The sequence below is a fragment of the Amblyomma maculatum genome, chromosome 4 (genome assembly GCF_055883805.1).
Source record: "Amblyomma maculatum isolate TAMU_Amacu chromosome 4, ASM5588380v1, whole genome shotgun sequence".
NCBI classification, from domain to species: domain Eukaryota; kingdom Metazoa; phylum Arthropoda; class Arachnida; order Ixodida; family Ixodidae; genus Amblyomma; species Amblyomma maculatum.
The window spans coordinates 161,077,960-161,102,213 of NC_139347.1; the positions used below are offsets into that span (position 1 = coordinate 161,077,960).

Sequence of the window (24,254 nt, forward strand, 5' to 3'; positions counted from 1 at the left end):
TGCCGCGCATTTGCGTAACGTGACTATGATTGCGCGCTGCATTGTACATTACACTCCCATATTAGAGCCCATCTGAAGAGAATGTATTGTGAATGAAAGGCTGAAAGAAGCTCTAATACCCAAGCAGCTAAGAAATACTGCCTTCCAACTTGAGACCAAGATAGGTGACTTATTCTATGCAAAATTTTGCAAGGTGCTCACTGAGGTGCGTTAATCCCTATATGTAGGAATTAGGGACCCTGTTTGCATTCAAAGCTCGGCCTTTGTGCACTGCTAGGTAAGTGGACACGCTCGTCGCTAGTAGGCGCTTTTGTAACAGCATTCTGTATGTTTGGGTTAGCAAAATGTCTGAGTGACGCTGGATTGAGATGGTTGATTCATTCACCGTCATGATATCGAGACATCGATAACGCTGCGCTTGTCCAATATTACGGCTGATTATCAAAGGGGATCACCTACCCAGAATGGGGGGGGGGGGAGAAAGTAAAAAGCATTCATTCTATTTAAAGAGAGATTCCCTTGGTATGCCTCCCCTAGTGGGCCGCTCCCCTTACAATACTGGGTGGAGCACCTCATTTCGGGACCCAATTGGTCTGGGCCGTCACTTGAAGTCGCTGGACTGGTGCTTGTTGGGCCGGTAGTTCCAGGTAGCCTCCCAGTCCTCTCGGGTAGGGGAAGGAGTTATGGGTGAAAGAGAAGGGTTCAGCTAACGTGTACGGACTATGTGAAAGGTGTCAGCCAACTCTCCACAGAAAGGACAGGTGGCAGGGTAGGAAGGATCGAAATGTTTGAGTACTGCCGGGCCCAGTAGAGTCTTAGTAAATAGTCTAAGAAGTATTTTTTGCCCGCTTTCCCTAGTCCCTTGAGAATAGCCCGGTACTGACCGTGCGAGTCTCGGTAATAAGCAGACACGTTTCGAAAAGTTAAGAGAGGATATGTGTCCCTATCTAGATCAGTAAGGTCTGTCGGTCGGTTTGGTAGGTTTGTGGGATTTAGCGTCCCAAAGCGACTCAGGGTCTATATCGGAGGCCCAGGTAGTGAGTGTGCAGGCGGCCGAATGGACGGCCTCATTCCCTGGTAGGCTCTGGTGGCCGGAAGTCCAAATCAGAAACAGGGTCTTGGGATCCTGATCCCGAGCTGCTCTGCGAATTATTCGTTGTGTGACAGCATTCGATACCGAAGGATATTAGGAGACCTGATTCTATTACAATTTTAAGGCTACTATATGTACAAATTTTTCTAGTGCAATAGTTTTACCACACGCGGCTGTCTAACGGAGTCACAATATTAAAAATATTTGCTGGGGTTTAGCTTTAGTTAAACCCGGTAGGTTGCTCAAGCAAAGCCGACGTAGCTTCTCTTTCTGTTATTTATTCTTCTTCTTCTTGTTCGTCATCTTCGTCTTCTTTTCCTTTTTTTTCTCCTTCTCCTCTAAATGTCAAAGGTCAAACGTGGCCACCGGCCGGGTGTACACGACGGGCTGAAACCTCACGTAGTATTGCTTAGCAATAAAATGGCATAGTGCAAACCGTAGCTTCTCCGTTGCTTCCTAAATAAGAACGTTTTGAGCACTTTATATTTTTGTCTTACATCCGTGCAACATTGCCTGTTATTGGTACATTTAGTGTGTCTTTGACACACCGACAAAAAATCCTGCATTTTACTGATTGTTTGAGGTGAACCTCTTCTCTCTTCCTAGCATTGCATACTGCGTACTTCTCCTTCTTTCCAAAGTTACAATTTGGCGTTTACCGGCATCACAGGTTACTACCTGTATTTGAACACGACGGCACTGGATTCGCACCACCCGGTGTCCCGAGCACTGATGCAAAAGCGACTGCCTACGAAGGCCACATGCGTCACCTTCCGATGGAGGGCACAAGGCGCCCCAAGCCAGCTTAGTGTTTACAGGTGGGGAAAAAGCCACAAGTATAGTAGTTACTCAACAGAGAACATATTTTATTCACTCTCTTTTGTTGCATTGTAAATGACTGAAATTATGCACATTATTAAACTCAAACTGTTCATATGGGACTGGCAGAGCTGTTATATTTTTCTCCTCGGTGATGAAAAGTAGCGACTTCTGAGATGAATACGATTGCAAGGAAATAAGGTTGTTACATAGCAAAAGCACCCAATGAAATTTAATGGGGCCCCTAAGAAGTCACCGAAAGCCACAGTAAAGTGGAAACGAACTGTGAAATCGAATAAGAACTGAAGAAAAAAGTTCACACTCGTAAGAAAAGTTACCCTACTAATTTACACATCCGCAAGAAAAACTTCTTTGCGGTACCATCGTCCGGCGGAGTCATTTTTCCCACTATTAAATGTCGCAAACTGAGCGAAATTAATGGTAATAAATTATTTGCATCTCATTTTCACCGCAGTAAACAAGCTTTAATGTCTAATCGAAGTTTGCAATCTGTTGAACATTCTTTCCTTCGTCATGTTGCTAGAACCATGATAAACGCTATTAGCTGCTTATGCGCCATAAAACTCCATATACCCAATTATTCATAACCATAAGCAGTATTGGGAATGCTGCCGAGGAAAAGCGTATGCTGTAATATTTTCCAGTGAAATATAGTATGTTGGGGAGCAGATAGTAGTACTGGGGTACCAATACTAGCGTAACGCCTCCATCTCTGTGCACACGTCGCAAAAGCTTCATTCCCCTTGGAGCCTCCGTGATCCCGCCAACCTCCCCACTACAGCCTAGTAGAGCTTTTTCGGTACTTCTGTTTTCTTTTTACTTCTGATAGCTTTAGTTTTCTGAATTTATACAGGGCTTGCGAAAAAGTCTTTTTTTTTTTGTTGTTCATGTTATGTGTCGTTTCTTCACATATAGTTTGTACCGTCGAGCTGTTTCCGAAATTGTGTAGCGCACTTTTATTTATTTCATTTGTGATGTAGCAAGAATAACATAGGAATCGTACTGCGTTTGGAAAATGGTACCAACAATCTTTACACGCACTTAGTATGTGTATATATATATATATATATATATATATATATATATATATATATATATATATATATATATATATATATATATATATATATATATATATATATATATATATATATATATATATATATATATATATATATATATAACAATGCGCATTGCTTTTCCTTCCACTTTGCATTTAGTCTTCTTTATCCCTCCAATCCCCATAAGACACTTCTTATCAATAGCAACAAAAACTTAAAAGAAAAGTAATTATCCCCAGCGTTTGCCTTGGACTCGTAGACTGCTGGCGCCTTTAAAGTATACAATAACGAGTCCCTCATTTCCCTTTCAAATGTCTGCTTAATATATAAGGACGGGGAAGGGTATTCTTGGGGGTACTCGCTGGTACATTCAGCTGAATAGTGCTCTGCGACCGAGTGGAAGAAGCGAAAGAAAGCCCGTACATCGTGCCTCTGTCACTCGTGCGGTTTTGTATCCAGAGTTTGTGCACTGTTGAAATAGGCTTGTGTTTAATTGACGTCTCGGACGGTCTGGGGGCGACCCGCACTACAACACCTGTTGTGCTGCTCTTTTTTCTCTTCCTTCCTCACGGTTGTGCAGTAGGCTTGTGCTCTTTTTGTACAGTATCACTACACACGCGTGGCATGTTACTTGTGGCATATTACTGGTTGCGCATGTAAACGTGTCAACGAGTGTCACACGGAAGGGGATACGGTAGGAAATGTAGGAGCTGTGGATTAATCTGCTGATATTACTTATGCCATCAAGACTGCCAGCATCGAGGATCTTGATTAGATTGGCAATCCAGAAATATAGATAATTTGATACCAAATTAAATAAAGCATAGAATGATTACATTTTAAGTTCACCTGGTGAAAATTAGAGCAAAGGCTATTGGCGTTCTGTGCTGTTAGCGGTCCTTAATATAACCTAGCCCCTCACTTCTGCGTATTTCTTTGCTCATTATCCTAGTGTGGTATCCTTGATGCCATAGGTAGCTTAAGAAAGTTGACTCACAGCTCTCCACTTCCCCTTTGGAAAAGGTCCAGGTGAGACTCTCGGTATATAGGACGTACTACGAATGCGGCTACGGACGAAGTTTTTGTGGTAAAAACTGTCGAGTTTCGATTTACTAGTCTGCTCCCCAATGTGCGGGGCCGCAAAAAACTACGTACCGCACTTACTGACATGGCACAAAACATCACCAGAAATAATTTCGAGACTAACATCCATTTAGTGAAATCGTAAAACTCTAAAGGTCGATGCATGGAAGGAGTGGAATGCTCCCGCGCCAATGCGCGTATAAAGGACTGACGGTGCCCTCAAAACATTCATAAAATGGAAAGAAACAAAAAGAAAGAAAACGGGGCTTGTGGTCAAGATTTGCATGTATGAAGTTTCACGTAGCCTGCTGAAAGTATCCGAAAAGCACGATGTCATACGGGTGTTTTCTCTGCTGATAAAATGATAGGCTTTCAGCGTAGTTAAACCGAGCAGGATGTAAACCTAAACCAGGTAGAAATACAAGGTAGATACACTGAGTTGGGCTGGAGAAAGCAATTAGGCCACATAGAAGTTAATGAAGACTGCGACGTGCAATGTACAGCGCCGCAAAGTTTTGGTATTAAACACGCGCGGTAATCGGCCGCGTTGATAGCTACAAGGTCGCGCGTTCGCTTCCCATGAGAAACATTTGGTTAGGGATCCGGTGCGTTACGACATTTTCTTTCTTTCCCAGGAGCTGTGAGTGTGAACTAGTGCATTCACACTAAAACTCGGTCGTTTGTGTGCAATAAATATGCAACAGAGAGCCAAGAAACTTTATAGTGTGGTCTCAACTTGTTTGCTGTTTGCAAGGAGCACAAAATATTATAATAAAAAATTGACGCATGTTCTTATAATTTATAAGTGTGCACCAATTGGTTTTATTCCCTTCTAGTGTGGGTGGTACTGAAAAGAACACATATCTGCAATAAACACATATCTGAAGAAGGTGTAAGAAAAGCCCTGCTTTGATTTTTTGCTTTCCTATTTGCTGATTCAATTTTTTTTTCCATCATATGTTTGCACTGTACCCTGTTCGTTTTATATTTTTGCTTGCCGATGGTGGCGCTGAAATGAATTTTCTTTTGTCCTGTATTGCCCTCCTGCTTGGTCTATATTGACTGCAGTATGTTCTAAATAAATAAAAAAATAAACTGCGTAGCATGCTCAAGAAAGCAGTTGCAGTCATTATTAACAATTAAAGAAAAACGAATTGCGAACAATACTTTTTATCAGTGCATCAATGTAGTCTAACGCTCTCGAGATGATGGCGGCAAAAAGAACCGGGGCGTTGGGTGTTGTTTGTAATGTTAAACTATTGCATAAAACCAAATCCATAAACTCGCAATATATACAACACATAATCAATGGTTTCAGAACTCGACGTAAAAATCACTTGGGGGGGAGGGGGGGGGGGGGTTATTTAGACGAAGCAGAACCCCAAGCCGAAGATCTTGCCTCGAGCACCACGAACAGTGCTCGTGTTTGTTCCTACTCCCGGTTTTCAGCAATGTTTCTCTTCAGAGCCGGTGTGCCGGGCAGTCGACGTCCATGTGCGACTAAATGTTTGGACCACTGCACAGTTCATAGCTGCAATATTAAAGTTTGCTGCTCTATCCCCAAGGCTGCGAATTCTCGGTCGTGTTATTAGCTCCAACACGACTATAGCCGGACAATCATGTTTTCCTAACACATACAGCCTTGTAATTACTTCGGCCCTACAAGCGCAGGCAAATAACTCTTTAGCTCGCGGCATCGCCTCATTATGGCTCCATTTCGCACGAAAGGCCACATCAAGGCTGATTCTCACGACGGACCGTTCGCCCGAGGACCAGCCGTCATCTGAAGTTTCACTTCCGCTCCTCGAGGATCGAACCTGGCCCGTATAGCCACTCACTCACTTCAGGAATTGAAAAACAATAACCCTTCGCGAATTCCCGCAAATGCAAGCGAGAAAAGGTTAACAAGCATTCTGACGCCTTCAGCTTGAAAAGTTTTTCATTTATCATTTTGTCTTCATCGGTTCTTACCAAAAGACTATCCCTCACAATAAGATCGGTTTATAGTTAGTGCTCTGTCTATGCGTCTATTTTCCGTCCCGTACCATGATTAGCGCACTAAAGATTGGAAGATGGACAAGCAAATAGGCCCAAGCGTAGTTTTACTAAACACTCTGAATGTTAGATTAAACTCATTATACCTAAGAAAGTAGAAGGTTGAAAGCCGTTAGTGTAGTTGAGTTGGTACAGAACCGGATGTGAAATTCGCACGCTGTGTGTTTGGATCCAATCAGCAGCATGGTATTGTTTTTTTCTTCTACTGAAGTCAATTTTGCTTCACCCGCCAAATTTTTACATTGTTTATTTATTTATTTATTTATTGATACCTCAAAGGCCCCATTTAAGGGGTATTACATGAGAGAGTGGTTGACGAGTACATGAATCATTCGATGGATGATCTGAAGGTTGATGGGTCGGAATGAAGTACGACGGAGTTTGGCAAGTCATTCCAGTCCCGTGGGGTGCGAACAAAAAAGATGACAGATGCGCAGATGTCCGGGCAGGTGGAGGGTAAACGGTCTTTTCGGTTGCTCTCACTTGATCGGCGTAGCGAAAATGTCTAGTTTTTCTGGGTGTTGTTGCCTGTCAGGTCCATTCGTATCGTCTTTTTAACCACTATAAATGATCTATTCTTGCTTCTTAATACTTAAGAGGGTATTTTCGACACAGCTAAAAAGTAACGGTTACTCGAAAGTGGTGAGTTGTCATTGATATTTCAGGGGTTAGATTTCCATAGAGCTCTTCAAAATAGCAAACGCTGCACGTCGTTTCCACACCCTCCAGTGGTAGCAAATTATAGTAACGTTGTTACAAGTTCCGTATTGTAAATAATCTGGCGTCGTTGACGAGCGCACTGGCTAAAAAATTCGCAAGTAACAAATAAATTCAGGAACAGCTCTCAAATGTTCACATTGGCGTCATTTATCACAGTGAGGTGCAAGTAACGGAATCAAAAGTAATGGAGCTAGAAAGAAAATTTCGTTGATTTAGGTAGGAGTGCGGATGGAACCCAGGTCTTCCCGATTGCTGCCAAACGCTTGTTGGTTTAGGCGCAATGTATAGTGGACCTAGCGAATGCGCGATACGAACTGTACCAGATGACGTATTCGCATTTTACTGTAGAGAAGCTTTAGTGTCTCGCACGTTCATATGCTGCAATGCAAAGTCGAGAATGTAACTATTGTGTCCAGACTCGTCGCCAAGTTTGACAAAACACTGGCTCAAGGCCGCCTTGAGCATGTTACACGAGCTAGCTTAGGCCGTTATGGATAGTCCGAGGAGCATCGAAAATCACATCGTGCGCTGCCAATCCTGCAATAACTTTCATGCTGACAGGTATTCACACCGACGACACTAACAGCCCACTAACAGTAAATGTGGAGCTTGCATCACAATGCGTTCCTTTCCGCCTCTGCTTCGCAGGTTCACGAGGGAGACGGCGTTGCGAGACGCGATGATCACATTGTACACCGAAGAACAAGGAGACTGGTGGAACGCTCGCTCTGTCACCGTCTCCTCCAAAAAGCATTGGAACGTGAGTCGCCGTCTGTTGGAGAAACGAAAACAATGAAGTAAAAAAAAAATGCAGAGCTAAGTGCTTTAATGTAGTATACATTATGAATAATAAAATAATAATTATAAGCTGGAAATAAGGGGGTGAAAGAAAGTTTTCTAATAATATCGGCAATGATGAAATCAGTAAGAATAAGACTTAATGGGAATAAAGAATCGCTAAAGGTTACAAGGGCCTAATACAAATGCTACAATATGGGAGAGTTAGTCGTGTGACCTCGAGTAACCTTTGGCTTGTATAGATTGCTTTCAGCAGATTATGCAGTGAAATATTTAGCATACTTGACAGGTAAGCCTCGGTGATTTCTCTTTGTTCCTGTTGCACTCGATCAGATAAGCTAAGAAATATTTCACACAAATCATTCTGTTTTCAAAACCATTTGAGGCACTGGTGATGTGTTTGTTATTAGCGATTAAAGAAAATGAATTTCTTAATCTGCTTTTTACAGCAAGTATGGCTAAAATTCCTTAAACAGATACGTCACATGGCTTGCTTATAAATATATGAGAATATTAGCGATCTTACACCAGCATACCAAAGGAAAAGGCGGCAGTTTTATCAATTGCATCCGCTAGTTGCTCCATAAAAGTGTGATAGAAGTGTAATGTATTAGAAGAGTGGACTTTATCGGTATGCAGAAAGTACTCCCGGAAATTTCAGGATCCCGGAAGCTTGTTCTCATAAAAATAATGCAATAGTTTAATGGTTTCGCTCCTCTGAGAGTGATAACCCTGTTATTCGCCGATATGCCCTCGTATTTTAAGAATACTTTGATGCCTTATTGTTCATTTGTACAGTGATGCGACACGCTGATCACTCAAAAGAAAAGGTATCACTCGCAGTATCTGTAAAGGAATGATACCCAATCAGGGAACTGGCTTCTTCGAGCTTCGTGAAAAATAAAAGCTTGATCATATAAGCCTACCGGTGAGAATCAGGCGCTGCTAGTCGTATCTTCATCAAGTGAAATAGTAAGAGCATGTTGCCTTATGTAACTGCAATAACGAATAATATTTTATGAATTAATGCAAATATTTATCTCATGGCCCATCGGTATGTCTTTTCAGCCTAAAAAGGCAGTGCACGTATCTAAAGCATATTCCAATAGTTAAATATGCAGCAAAGAATATATATACTGCATGTCAGCATCTTGTTTAAGATTTGTGAGGTTCATAGGCATGCAGATCTAGTCTCATCGTGCGTGACATCTCTGCATTAAGTTTTAGTAGCTTTAGCTTTTCACACTGAACTTTAAGTGAAATGTCCTATTCATTCTAGAAAACTGAGTTCAGGCATTCGTGTGGACGAAGCACTGTTTAACCCAAATTCTCATTACATCGATTTTGCTTTCGCATTGTTTTTGTATAGTAGCCAGTCGACCACTTGAATTGCTATTTTCGCATCTACGTCTAATTTTGCGCAGCTTGTGTTCGAAGTGATAGCACCGGCTGGAAATAAGCGCCAATCTGGAGTCATGATCGATGATGTCGAGTTCACCGACGGCGAATGCCCGCCTTACCGTAAGTTATGTTTGAATATTTCTGATATTTCTTAGTTATCTGCTGTCTTGGTTCTATGAATTTGAAATAATAATTTTTCTAACCTGCTAGACCACAGTGATGTCCGCGTTGCATTTGCTGAGATGAAGGGATAAGTTTTGTTTATATCATATAGCTACAGGCCTTATAGGGAAAGGATGTCATGATACCACGAGTGATAAGTAAAAGTTTGCAAGGTTCTTCACTGCGTCTGTGTCACCAAACCTAGGTGCATTCAGAGAAATGTGCAACCACACATCTAAATGACCGGAACAGATATCGCTTTGTGTGCAGACAGAACGAAAGGCTCCACAAATGTAACCTTGAAAGAATGGCCTAAAACTCAATCTGCAAATGCATGAACATCTCTAACGCTATCACAAGGCGAACAAAAGAATCAGGAGTCCCTGAGAGTATATCGCAATTGGAATGGCAGTTGCTCGCCGTCTCGGCATGCAAACCTAAGCTTTATGAAGATAAGATAGATAATGCACCTATCGAGATCATGTCCGCCTTAAGAATGTTCGAGTTTTTCGGAAAGGGTGAAATTAGTGACAAAGTCATGTTATAACGAGTGTTACATATGGTAAAGTGCGGATAAGGTTAGGTTTATTGTATGTACCATCTCGTGAGGAAAAAAGATGTTTAGCAGCTACACGGGCCAGAGCAAATCATTAATCTCTGATCTTCCTTCCAGATTTTTGCACATTTGAAGAGGAGTGCCTGCCTTGGCGAATTTCAACAGAAGGCAAGCTTACCGCCTCTTCTATGTTCAAATACTTCTTAGAGGCAACTGATGCAGGCTGCAGCGTACACTGATGTTGCGGTGCTTTGTTTCTATAACATTTACACTGGGCTTGCTCTCGTAGTAAGCGCCCAGGCCATTTAAGAATTCAGAAAAGATACAATGGTTAAGAAAAATGGCCATTGTGAAGACTTAAAAAGAAAATGGCGCTTGCAGACCGGACGAATGACAATGCAGACAGATGCACTCTTTCTCTTCGGCTCGTTCAATACGTTGCGTTGCATTCCCATTTTTCTACAAGCTCCAATCAGCCCACATTCACTCTGGTCGATAGTGCGGGCTATTCCTCACTATACACAGTTAAAAAACTAAATACAACAAACTAATGTCCACTTCAGTCGTAAACGTCAGAATTTACTGTAACTTATTCGGCATTAGTTCTTTGTAATCTGCAGGTTTTTAAAACTTTTCAGTTGTGAATAGAGAAAATCCTGATAATACTACAGAAAGTTTTTTGTCATGAAAGGTTTTCTGTCAGAAACCGCATAGCAATTCGGTCTTAACATTTGAAAATTTTCTGTAGTTTCTTCCGACTGGGTAGTGCTGTAAGATTTCCAAAAGCGATCCTTTAGATCCTAACATTAGCATGTGGGAAGGGCTTATAGAATTTATTTGTAATACTTATTCATGTCTGCCCTGTTGTTTTGTCGGCAGGTAATGCGGCAAGATTTGAGGTGGAGCGCGCCGGATCGTTCATCAAAGTTCCCAAAGATCACACAACGCTAACAGAAGATGGTAAGCCTTAGTGTAAACAATGGGGCAGCAACTACTAAGAATTTACAATCAAGTCATTTCTGCCACTACTATTGAAGCATCGAGGCGCCGTACATATTGTTCCAATAAACAGCATCAAATAATATTTTTGCCTCGCTAATCGCCATCTATCCTATAAAAGCCTATATTTTGCCCCTTTCTTCCCGCTTTTTTATTTCATTATTGATCTCGGAGCGCTTTTTTTTTTCAGGTTTCCGAAGCTAGTCGCCCCAATCATAAAGAAAGACGTACTGAGTTATCTTTCATACAACTCAAAACAAGAGTGTGGATACTCCAGCAGCCTTAAAGCTAAACGGACACAGTTTAGCCCCTCTGACTATCCTTAATACAATGCCCTCTAACGCTTGAATGATATAATGGAGCCAAGTCTCGCATTTACTCTGCGAGAACTGTAATACTGCACTCGAGTGACATATCACTCAGCGTCCATTGCTTATTTTGCTTGAACTTCTTAGTAACTAATAACATATTTGCCTAGCAGAGATAAAGGTCGCACATAAAACTTCCCGCTCATCTCGTTGAAGCTAAATATTAACCTTCAAAAACTATGCCCGCATCAGTCAACAGGTTGGGACCATCTCTTGTATTTATTTTGCACAGTTCCTTGTTTCCAAACTCTCTCAGATTGCCTCTGAGTCAGCACTGCTGTATTCTTTCGGCCAACGCTGTGTACTGCAAGCCTAAATGTAGTAGGATAATGCTTGTACTAGGCGGAGGTGTAATAATCAACGCATGTTCTTAACATGCAAGAGTCTTTTACCTTCACCGTTTAGTAAATATGTAGAGAAGTTTTGGCTTTTTGGAGATGGTAGTATTGAAGCTATGTGCAATACAAGTAATAATGTGTTTACTTTGATTGCGACTCTCGCGCAACAGAGTACAGAAGCATCGTCCATTTGATCGAGTGAACATTGATGTGAGACTAGAAATAAAGTATTGCAGTCCAAGATAGGCAAACGTTAGCAGGAAATCCGCGATGTTAATCGTTAAACACCAGGTTCGCAGCAAATCAGTCAGTATACGTTCTGTAGCCAGTCTGCTGGAGGCTGAGTTCGCAAGTTATTGAAAAGCATTGGTCTTCAGTAGAAACTAGCGAAAGCTTGGACAAGCATGAATTATGTTCGAAGCAGTACTAATGATGAGAACAGAACATGGTTTGCCACAACTGGTTGGAGGATGTAATTTGAAATTTTCTGGAATCGTTGCGATTTGAAAATATCCAGACTAGGGCAATACGGCTAAGATATACAGCATAGCGAATACCGCAGCTGTTCCTCCTATTCATTTTTGCAGAAGCGAGCTATTTTCTTACCATTGTTGAACGAGGAAGACCATCATAAATGATGCATGTCCCTCTTTCTCCGGACAGGTTATTACCTAGTCTACAAAAGTCCTGGAATAGAGGGCAACCGGACGTCCATGCAACTACGTGAGCCCTCCCTGTATCACTGTGTGTCGCTGTGGTATTATCTTCCCATGCTGCCCAACGGCGTCCAATTGTACCTGGAGGGAAAAGTCGCCACACCAGCAAACGCCTGGATAAAGCAGCAGTTTCGGCCTTCGTTTCGTGGATCTGTAAGTTGAATATGTTAATTCCTGTTTATAGAGCCACATTGTTTACAGCAGTGAGTTATGCATTGCTGGAAATTGGAAGACTAGCAAAATAAATTGCTCCAATCAGGTCCAGGGATCTGCTACAACTGAATTACGAGGAAAAATTGTGGATTTAACATAAATTATCTTTTGCGTTTCTGCGAAAATGTTGGGTATGATCTGATCTTCCAGTGAGCGAATTAAATTTGCTTTCAAAGTTTTCCCATTTTTGTAGATACTGTTTGAAACTGCGCTAGAAAACTAATGGGCTGAAATTTTGAAAAGAAAAGTCATGGCAGGTGTGAAAAATCGTAGGATGGCTTTTGGAACATATGGATAGAAATGGACTATGCTGGCAGAGCCTAGAAAAAGCTGGCTTTTGAAGTTTGTCCTGCACTTAACAAGAGTAATTAAGGATGATACAGGAAACCAATGGGTAAACTTCTGAATAATTGTAAGGCAGCTACGAAGTGTTGTCTGACACCTTGATCAACATATTGATAGATATCGTCTACACTTCCAATGCGTAGCAAACTCTTGTTTCTGAAGTTTCTCCAACACATTCACAGATACAAAAAAGGATGTTTTTTTTAAACAGTGATAGCAAATAACTAGAAACTTGCAGAAATATTTATTGTTATCGTGAAGCCATGCAGTTTCGAAAAAAAATGTGCTCCAGACCTCGTTTCAAAAAAGTCTAGACAGACTCTCTGTATAAGCTTGGGAAAAATGCTCTATAGATTTATATTGTAAACACTCTCTTTGATATACATACTGCTCCTGCAGCCCCCTCGTAGAAAGTTTAAACTTTCAATATAATCAATAAATTTGTGCTTTGTTATATAGATGACATTACTTAGGTACCCAAACTCTTTATGTTATATTTTTTATGGGAATTAAGATATCGATTTGATAAATTTGCTTTTATTTCCCTTGTCATCAATGTATGTTCATTTGTCACGTTATTATTGCTTCTTCGAAGAAACTGAGATGGTCGCCTTAGAAACCTGCTACCGAATAAAGGTTCTGAAATGAGGATGTAATAACTTGGTTAGACGTCTAGCCCATCCAATTTTTCGGGAACAGCAGGATAGAATTGCGAGCCGCAGGGCACAGCTTCAGCGCGAGAGATGGTCGCCGCAGACAAACGATGGCGATGGCGATGCGCGGCGCTGTCTGTTTTTTGTCTTCTTCACATTCCCCCGCATGAAGAAGTCTCCATCCGGGCGACTCACGGGGAAGAGACGACAAGAGGGTTGTAATACGGAATGAGGTGGCTAACATGAACAACCTGGCGGCCGCGACGGCGGTGGTCGGAAAAAAAGGGTAACTGGCTCGATGACGTAGTTGACAGGGGATGTGCGTTCCAAGGCGCGATAAGGTCCGTGGTACTTGGTTTCAAATTGTCTGTTGGCAGGAATGCATAACCAAACGAAGCTCTATGCGAGGAACTTCGGACTAGGTGTGTCGCCACCATGCTGATCTTTACGACAGCCTTGAGTGTTGAAGGCAAATGTGCGAGCTTATAGCTCACGGCATTCCTCGGCTTTCTGTACAATATCTGACAAATCATTGTACTCAGAGGCATCTGGATGGTATGGCAAAATCGTGTGAAGAGCACAAGGTGGTTCACGGCCGTATAAGAGGAAGAAGGGCGAAAAACTAGTTGTTGGTTTGATAGTAGTGTTGTTACGCTAGCATTTCAAATGGTATTACCTAGTCCCAGTTGGAGCTCCCAGAGCCAGATGTAACATACATTGCGAGCATGTCCACAAGAGTGAGGTTGAACCGCTCCGTGAGACCGTTCACTTGCAGGTGGTACGCGGTTGCAGCAAGATGTGTCGATTTGCAAAAAAAAACAAGAGCTCTTATACTAGTTCGGACAAAAAGACACGACCTCTGTCACTCAGTAGCTCTCGAGGGGCGCCGTGTCGAAGAACGAAGTGATGTTGAAGAAAATGGGCTACCTGTCGGGCTGGCGCAGCGGGAAGTGCAGTGGTCTTCGCATAACAGGTCAGATGGTCGGCGGCGACGATTACCCATCGATTACCAGCGGCATTGCATGGTAGTGAACCACAAAGGTCGATTCTCATGCGATAAAACGGGTGAGCTGAACACGGTAAAGGCTGGAGCGAGCCAGAGGGGGGAGCAAAGAGTCTTCTGATGTTAACAGAATAACAGTTGGTACCAGAGCGAATGTAGCGACGTACGAAATTGTACATTCCCCGCCAGCAATAACACTGACAAATTCGATCATAGGTTTTCAGGATGCCGGCATGAGCGCTTTGCGGGACAGAATGATGGTGGGCACAAACATCGTAGCGGAGGTGACGTGGAATGGCAAGAAGCCATTTTCTGCCGTCTGAGTTGTAGTTCCTTCGGTAGAGGAGGTCGTCCCAAATGCTGAAATGAGGGGCATGTCGGCGGAGTCCTCGAGGATGCGCAGCCACGGAAGTGGTGCCAAGGATACCTAGCATGTTAGAAACCCCATTAGAATCTCGTCGTTGCTCAAAAGGCATATCCTCAATGGTGAGGGCTGTCAAGAGGCTTGAGAAGGGGACGAGGACTCAGGCGAGTACACCGGCGATCGAGAAAGAGCCTCGGCGTTAGAGGCCTTGCGGCCACAGTGGTACACTACATGAATGTTGTATTCCTGAAGCCTGAGAGCCCAGCGGCCGAGACGGCCAGACTGATTCTTGAGAGACGCGAGCCAGCAGAGAGCGTGATGATCCGTAACTGGTCCGCACCGGGATAGATACCCAGCACCTTCACGAAGTGAAATGAGGATTTAATAACTTGGTCCGACGTCTAGCGCGGCCAGTACTTCGAGAACAGCAGGATAGAATTGCCAACCGCAGGGCACAGGTTCAGCGCGAGAGATAGGCGCCGATTACAAGCGATGGCAATAGCAATGCCATGACGCTGTCTGTTCTTTGTCTTCCTTACAGTCAGTTATTATCCGTGAACGGCATTTGCTCTCATTGACGTGAATTCAATGTTGTCGGTAAGTTTGGTACTTCCAGAGAGGCTCCCAGTCGCCGATAAATGCGCAGTATTTCTTTCTTGAACGAACAACAAAAAATAACGTTTCTCAGTCTGATACCCTATCGTTTCAAAATCTTTATTCTTTCGTGCATTTGAGGTTCGAGGACAAAATATTGAACTCTATTGGATGCTAGGCTGAAGCCAGTATGCAATAATCTGCAAGACAGCTGTTGAACTGTCTATGGCGCCCAGGTGTACAATTCGGTGAACCTCCATCTACCATATAGATGAAACCTGCGCTGCCCAGAGGGTGTGTTTATGGATGGATGGATGGAATATAGGAGCGTCCCTTTTGAAACGGGGTGGTAGCAGTAGCTATCATGCTGATGTTTCTTCCTATATCTTATTGTTTTAAATTGGTTAACTAAACCATCATTCTATTTAATGAATTTTTGTTTCTACATTACTAACATTATGTCACTTCTCTGCTTTTAAGCCACCAATCTTCCAGTCGTTTTTTGCTAGTTTTCACCGCCGGATTATTCACCCGGTCTCTGTTATCTCGAAACCTCAGAGCTTCAGGAGCAGTGACTGCGCCGGTATCAGCTTCCGGATGGATATCATTATATTCGAATATAATGAGGTCAATTGTTTCACTGGAGCTACCACATGCAGCACATGCGTCATCTTCAGGGTTAAATTTCTTTTTGTAGCTGCGTGTTTTAAGGCACCCTGATTTAGCTTCAAAAAGTAGGGCACTACCTCTTGAGTTATCAAAAAAAGCTTCCTTCCTGATCTGCTTAAAATCAGGCACACAGCGCCGCCTGGTTTCAAAATGAGCAAGCGTATAGTAGGACTCATCGTGCCATGGCTGCGCCCATCGGCGGATTGTGAGCTTTCTATTTCGTGCATATTACTTTTATCACAGATTTAATGTTCTGAATAACTTGAGGGTTTTTTATTGATTCACCTAAAGGCGGAACTTGCCACCTCAGCTGCCTGACAACATGGCTGCGAGCCGCACCGCCGCTGCATTATCGAAGTTCTAACGTTGCAAAACGCAGGTTTCAAACGGTTCTCGTGAGTTCAGTCTTTTTTTTCTTGCTATGGGGTCGATTGTAAAGTGGAGCGTCCCTGCACTTTGAATTACGTGCACACTTACTAGCAATAAGTTTCACCTGCGATAAGGAATCGGTAGTGAAGGGTAAGTATATGACAGCAAAATGAAACGACATTTTTTTATTAATCGAAGGCTTGTCATGTGATCTCTACCTTAGGAGCTAAGAATTACTTGCATTGAAAGGTAATGGTTAATATGAAAAACAAATCAGTGCGAATTTGAAACAACAATGTTGTTATGCCTTGAAAAAAATGAAAATTGCAACACAGCCATTTAACTGTGTGATCTGATTATACATTGACGTACCTTCCCTCCTCCCCCACTCCTTAACCCCTCCAGCCACCGCGTGCGCCGACTGCGACTAGAGATCGGCGTATCTAGACTATTTCTTACCCAGATAAAACACTCGATCAGTCATGGTGAGTTAGCAGCATACGTGCCATACAATAATCACTCATAGTAAATCAGCTATAGATCGTAGAGCGTGATATATACAATAGGCAAGTTGTTCTGAATTGAACATGAATAATATCCACCTGTAGATTTGTACGCGCACGAAAACAAATATTGCGCGGATGGTTTCAGCGATACATCAGCTACCACACCAAATTATGCAACTTAAACGCAAAAGGCGCTTTCTGTGCCCCTGAAGCAATAGAGCTTCTATTCGAAGCAAACAGCGAAAGAATTAGTTCTGTAATTGCGGAGTTTTTTTTTATCAAGCACAGCTCTTTTACTGGCCATTGTTGAAGTGTCACTAGGTGAGTTGCGATAGTCTAATGCAGGAAGAAGTCTGAAAGCATGCAGGTTATGGCATTCCTGGACTCTGCGATTCCGACAAAATACTGCGTATACGGATATGTTCTTAACTTCCTCGGTTTGTCAGCTAGATGATCGCATTATGCATATCAGGATGCCACTTTTGTTCGCCCTTTGTTTACATTGAGTTGCCGTCCATCTGGCAATGGCCCCACTCACGCCCAGTTCTAAAATGCACCCTTCACAACACGTTCTCATAGGTTGCGCAAAGGATCAAGCTGATAAACAGAACTTTATATGTACGGTACATCAGGACAAGCCACGTTATGAAGCGCAATGAGCAGCGCTCAAACGAGATGCCCAACAATCCCCCGTACTTATCCAGTCTCCTGAATAGAGCTGAGTTCTACCGCGATGAAATAGAATACAGAGCAGTTTTTTTATCGTAACTAAGCGCTTCTAAACGCAGCAGCTTGCCTTTGGTTTCGCAATAAATTAGCTGCTCTTTAGCGCCTCCAGCTGCGGTGGTCCCAGCCGTCCTACCCAGATGTTGGCGCGACGGCCACTAGGCGGCGTTGGCGTACACTGAAAACTCCAGTGCAGGTTCTCTTATTTTCTGTAGTACCTTTGCATCAAAATGATATCGACAAAGGCGACAAATGCATAGCAGCTACTGCCGTTATATCAGTGTATTCACAACCAGGTTAAATCAAATAATCTGAATACGACGTAATATAACCGGATCCTCATTCCATACATGGCATAGTTTGTACATACAGTCAGTGGTTACTCACAATGATGCATTGAAAAAGTTATTTGTCGCAACTGATGGATGAATTGAATACATTACCATAGTTTGATCAATTTTTCCTCCATAAACGCTTTTACAGAATGGTTGCAAACTCATCTTGTCTGAAGATCGAGTGTCCTAAGACGTTCTTTTCTTTTTTTGCGAAATGCGTGTAACAAGTGTTCTGCAGCACGTACTAATTTTGTTGATGCATGTTGGCCATTGCAGTGATTTCTTTTTTTTTCATGTGATATGACAGTACTTTGTACATTTATGCTCATCCACTAGTGTTGGCCCTCTGTTGGGCGTACAATATTAATCAACAAAGAAACAAATAAACAAACAGACTTCAAGAGATCGACATCTCCGTTCTGCAATGCTGCTGGCGTCATCAGCTGACGAATGCATAAGCTGCAATCCTAGAGTTTCGTCATGAGCAAAATCGCAATAAACAACCCGAATAAACGTAAGTTGTGAAATATACACATATTGCCATGACCTCAGGAACGCCTTGGGAGCACAGGGCCCCCACACCGGTCTCTTGAAATCCGGAGCAGAATGAAAACTCCAACGGCGATGGCACTTGAACCAGAAGCGGAACGCGAGCGAGAGCCAGCGATTTCTTTGTCTTCATTGGCGGGCTGCTGGCTGACACGGGACATTATCCTCCTCGTAGGAAAAGTATCGACTCGATGCGTCAAGCGCCAGTCTAACACGGAGTATAGTACTGAGACCGGGCCCCATTGCTTGCTTGCACAAGTGAAGTGTTATTCTGTGGGAACCGTCCAAGCCAGAGCTCCGCGTAGTACGCGGGTGTGGTTTCTTAGGTCACAAAATAGATGAGCCACAAGGATTGAAACATTTACTTTTTGACGCAATAGCGTTAAAGGCGCCGTTAGGCATCGGCTGTGGGAGCGAAAACCGCGAACATGGAGCTGGCAGGCGGTACCTGGCAGCTCTTAGGGCTGAACACTAAATGTACGTAGGATTGCAATGTAGCGTAATATACTAGACCTGCCCCAAAACATACTGCTAATGCCCTCATGCTACTTACGAATTCGACTAGCGCTAAGGAAAACTACAATTTATTTCGGCTCATATCTATCATAAAAAAAGTGCAGTTTTCATTGAAAGAAATATATTTGTGATTTATGCGTGGTATCCTAAGCATATGCAATTCAAGTTCTGTCTCTCCTGAGTTGTGTTAAAATATCGTGACAATTATTGAAAATTCCACCACGGAACTGGTCACGTTTGGGGAGCGCTGTATAGATAAGCGTAAGGAAAATATAAGTGCTACTGAATTCAACATTCTGTGCTACATATGCAACCCAAGCGTCAATTTCGTACCACACAAAAAGGAGCCTAATGTTGTGTTTGAACAAGGATAAAAACTGAACTGAGACACTAGAGAGGCTGTAATGTTCAGTAAAATAAATGATTTGAATGGATAAGCTATTATAAAACTGAACAAGTCGCAGAGAGTGACTTGAAATAAATACGGGAAGAATCCATTAAGAAATAAACAAGACTTGCAAGGATGTGCAAAACAAATTGTTATGGTATTATTATAAACTGCAATATGTTGATGCTGTAAAGTAATAGGGTCGCAGTGGTCTGATCTTTCAAAGAAGTGCAGTGAAATAACGTGAATAATGGGCGGTAGTCAAAATATAGACACGATGAGGGTGGAGTACTAATTGCAGGCATAGGACGGGCGATGAGAGCGGGATTGAGTGAGTTTTGCGAGTACAATGCACTAGGTAATAATAGATTTTAAATGAGCTGTCGTCTTCAGACAGCGGCGCTGTTTGCAGTCTGCTACCTGTCACAGTCACTGAGTTAGAAAATGATACTGATGAATTACCAGTCCAACTGTTCCGTATAGAGTGACAGAGCCTTTCATTCCTTGTACCATTTAAACACAAATTTGCGGTATATTATCGCAGGGGTTTGCGGAACACTTTAGTGTAAGGCGACTTCCATAGAAGTTTTACGGAGCGCGAACTTAATTCACTTAAAGATAAGATCCTTCTAACAAGCATGACCAGGTTTACTGTTAGCGCTTAATTTTTCTTTATAGTGTGAATTAAAAACTAATAACAAAACATTCGCTAAACGTTACCACTGCCATTGAACACACTTCAATGCATAGCTCTACAGGGAAGAGTCTGGTCACGAAGCCCAATTAACTAGGGCTATATGTCGCTCTTTGTTGACCAGTGGCAGTTTAAGAAACAAATTAGTGAATTTTTCACAATGTTTAATTTGACGCTCAATATGATTGAGTTGTGGGGGCAAATTTAAAATGCTAAACAACGGCATAGAATGAAACATCTTTCAGAAGTGCGGTACATTTGAATACCTGTTCGGCCAATGGACATCGAATCGATACGTGCCCCATGGTGATCTTCAGTGACCATTGAACTCGATCGGCATCAACGGATCGATGCCATAGCGCGCGAGTAGCTGTTGAAAACAGCCTTGAGTTTACCAAACCTTGAAAAAAGAAAACGACCCAAATATTGAAAATGTGCAAATGTAGCTTTTTGACCGGGGTACAGGTTCCTTTTCCTCAACAACTTGTCTGTAAACGGCTAAAATGATTCCACAGATTTACAGTGGCCAAATCTGGCACAGCGTGCGAAAGTTCTAGATTGGCGCAGTTTCTCTTTTTGATGGTAGGAATATTTGACGTTGTAGCTCTCTTCTCACCGTCATCTACCGGATGCACGAACATTAGGAGGGCCGTGATCAACAGTGCCCACGTTTTCACGAGCGACATAGATAAAAAGGCCTGCTTAAATTCCCTTACGAACATGTCTGTGTGGCCTAGGGGCAGCTTGTCGAACTCGGGATCCGAGTATCCTTGAAGGCTGGATTCTGATCTCTGCCTCTCGTCGTAATACAGAAGCCTGATTAAGCGCTGCAACTGGGGCCAATTTAGCGACGCGCCTAATCGATGAGCCAGATATACATCGTGAAATAGTGTGAAAATGACAGCTTCGCAGACTATGCTGGGGTCAAGTACGAAAGCGGACGGTGTTAATCCTGTGTGGCCTGCCACTGCCTTTCCCCTGTGTGACATCTAGCGTGCTTTGTGGCAAACCGAGTGTTGATGCGATAACCGCGGCCGTGAATAAGATAGCGTTTACTCTGTGCCAGATTCGAAGACATTTTGAAAAATGCTTATGCATGAATGCATCTGGAACGAAGTTTGCATTACTAGTCATTGTAGGCCTGCGTATAAAACATGCCAAATTTTGGACTGTTTTTTCTGAAGAAACTTTTCATTGTAAGTTTACTCAAAATTCTTCTTTTAGCGACAACTGTCAGATCGGACGCTCACCAATGAAAGCTCTTAGAAATAGCCTTCTTGTTAGCGGTGCGCCTTGGTTGCCTGATGGCTGTTGACTAAATTCACGTTGGAGTGGCCGTGTGAGAACGATCTTACTCTCGCAACGCGCGAATCTGCAACCTTCACGGTACAAGTCAATTACTTTCGCCTCCACTGTTAGCTGTGTTGTGGTTAAAAACTTTCTCTTATGTTTACAGATAAGAAAAATATGTAGAGATTGTTACACGAAGTCTGCAAAATTAACAAACGAATAGCCTATCTATGTGGATTTTCACGTTTTCTTGTGACAATGTGCGGGTGAATTTTATAAATCACAAACAACTCGCTAAGCAGACATTATTTTATATTTAGCCTCCCACATCCGAACAGTACATCACAAACGAGTTTACCCTCCCCCCCCCCCCCCCCCCCTTTTGCTTTTTTTGCGCTTATTAACTGCAACGAGAAAACATCCGCTCTGGTCGCTCTACCACTATTATTAGAGAAATATACTGCGGCAAGAATTATTAAAGTTACCCACTACGCTAAACCGAAAATCAGGAGAGGAGAGCATAGTCGATATGAGCACCTAAACTGCGAGTGTTCACATTCTTCGCTATTGCCATAAATATGACTAAAACACTTCTTTTACATTTCCAATATGTTTTATTCGTTGCGGAAATTAGTACTTTATCAGGGCGTTTTTGTTTAGCTTAAGTGCCAGCTAAACCTGAGTTGATGTTTTGAGTTTTGGTAGAGTAGCTTACAGCAGAGCAAATTCTTTCTTCAGTATTTTCAAAAGTTCGATAATAGCTGTATTGCAATGTGCTGTAGTTAATCTGCGTTATGGGCGCGAGTGATCCGTGGAAGCATAGAAAATGTTACACTAGATTGCTCCCGCCGAGTGCTTCATTTTCTTATTTTTCACTCAGTACCTTTCTTCCTTACAAACAATTAATCATATCCTCTAGAGTTCTTTATTGTGTGTTGCACTCTTTTCTTTCAGGTGATTCCAGTTGAAGCTGTCGCTGGAAGTAGTGCTGAAGGATTTGTGGCCATTGATGACGTGTTCATTGACAAAGAGCAGTGCAAAAATGGCATGTATATTGGCTTCCTTCTGCTCTTATACGCGCCATCATTTTAAGCTTTTATTTGAACACTAACATGAGGACAAACATGAATGTAGGTGCATGGATCATGCAGAAAAAAATATCAAAATAAATTTCGTTTAGAATGCCATTTTATTTTGGTGTTATAGAGTTCCATGTACTTGACACCTCAGGAAAGTTGACTTCAGTACGTTCTTGAATGTAGTGCGTATTTGCAATGTATTCGGTGATTGCTAAGGAAGAGTAGGTGGGTATACAATTTTCTTCAAAAGCGAAATATTATTGATTTCCGTAAAAGGTATGTTTTTTATTATTCAAAGAGTATGCGATGCCTCGACAGAAGATTTTTCTTTCGGTTTTCGATCATACATTACGTGATCTTTCTCGGCTACTTAAGTATCCGCAGCCTAAGACAAGGTTGCAGTCGGTGTCACAGTGATTAAGCTACAGCAAGTTCCTTTCTGGTACCTTTGCAGTAATTAGGCTATGAAAATGCAATAAATGCATACTTATGTGGTTCCGGAGAAATTTGGAGGCCCGAGATGATGAATTTTGTGAGTGAACCCTTCGAATTCTTTTTGATAAGCAAAGAAATAACAAGTAAATATTGTATGTTAACATAAACAATATGGAATAATGAAGAGATCAGACAAACGCATCTTCGACAGAAACAAAGGGCAAGAGTTTTTATCATGAGACCAGATGCGTCCACACGCTCTCGGCTATCCAGCTTCAGGGTTCCTCGCGAATCACTTCACTATGCCCTTTAAGTAGTCTACAAATCTACTAGCATATTTAAATTAGACATCTTATGAGTTTGTGTTCATGCCTTAAATGCTAAAATAAGACTGTAGGCTCACAAAATCTTTTCATAAGCACACCATATCCAGCAGTACTAATCTTGAAAACGGGTATGAGCAGTATTTTTTGACTGTGTTGAAATAGTTCCGCTTAGATACTTAGTCTCAGCATGTTTCAGTTTCATTGATAATTTTGGGCGTTTCGTGTCATGTATGAAGGTTTAGTCAGATTCAAGACAGATTCACAAACGTGGACGCTGGGCTTGAATGGTGTACACTGCCAAGGGAGTAACAATAAGCTATTTATATTATGTCATATGAGCTCGGGATGATTGCGCTTGAGTACCAGTGGAGTAATGTCATCACCCTATATATATGGAGGTGGTTCCATATGAGCCATAACCCTGCATTCTTTGCAAAATTTTATTTAGTTTAAGTCATCATGCATACATACGTACATGAATTCCTTCGTGATCAAAATCTGCAGAGCTCCCAGCGCAAGACTTTCAGTGCGGCGATAAGCAAACAGTGCCGACCGAGAAGGTGTGCGACTTCGTGCCAGACTGCAATGACAGCGCTGATGAGCGGAACTGCGGTCCGTGCGACTTCACCGTGGACTCGTGCGGCTGGAATCTCGATGACTCTCGCAACCAAGGAACGACAGCATGGCGCTTTGAGCGCGTGGGATATGTACCGCAGTCACCTATATTTGGAGCCTCCGGCCTACGGTCTGGTGAGTGACTACCACTGTGCACTTGAATACCCTACAAAAGCCACTGGTGCGGACGAAGTCTTCTCTTCAGGCTGCGTCTTTGTGTACACCTGATTCACTCCCCGCGATATTATGCCTCTCAGATGAAAAATACAAATCTCTTTGGTGGGTGAATAGGAACTTTCTCTAGCGGGTTAGTGCAGCGGCTAAAACTATGAATAGTATTACAAGCTGTGTGATGATAGGGGCAAATAAGCAAGGTGTACTGAACCGAGGGAGGC

General features: G+C 42.5%; 1 protein-coding gene across 1 annotated transcript in view; it reads left to right on the plus strand.

Moving 5' to 3' along the window:
• LOC146193372 (MAM and LDL-receptor class A domain-containing protein 1-like) overlaps positions 1–24,254 on the plus strand; it is a 193,511-nt gene that overhangs the window by 85,411 nt on the left and 83,846 nt on the right. Inside the window, exons 28-35 of the mRNA XM_084600529.1 lie at positions 1,764–1,911; positions 7,501–7,612; positions 9,075–9,171; positions 9,887–9,937; positions 10,649–10,729; positions 12,138–12,343; positions 22,359–22,449; positions 23,749–23,994. Coding sequence (XP_084456655.1) covers positions 1,764–1,911; positions 7,501–7,612; positions 9,075–9,171; positions 9,887–9,937; positions 10,649–10,729; positions 12,138–12,343; positions 22,359–22,449; positions 23,749–23,994 — 1,032 coding nt within the window. The remainder of the gene's footprint in view (positions 1–1,763; positions 1,912–7,500; positions 7,613–9,074; positions 9,172–9,886; positions 9,938–10,648; positions 10,730–12,137; positions 12,344–22,358; positions 22,450–23,748; positions 23,995–24,254) is intronic.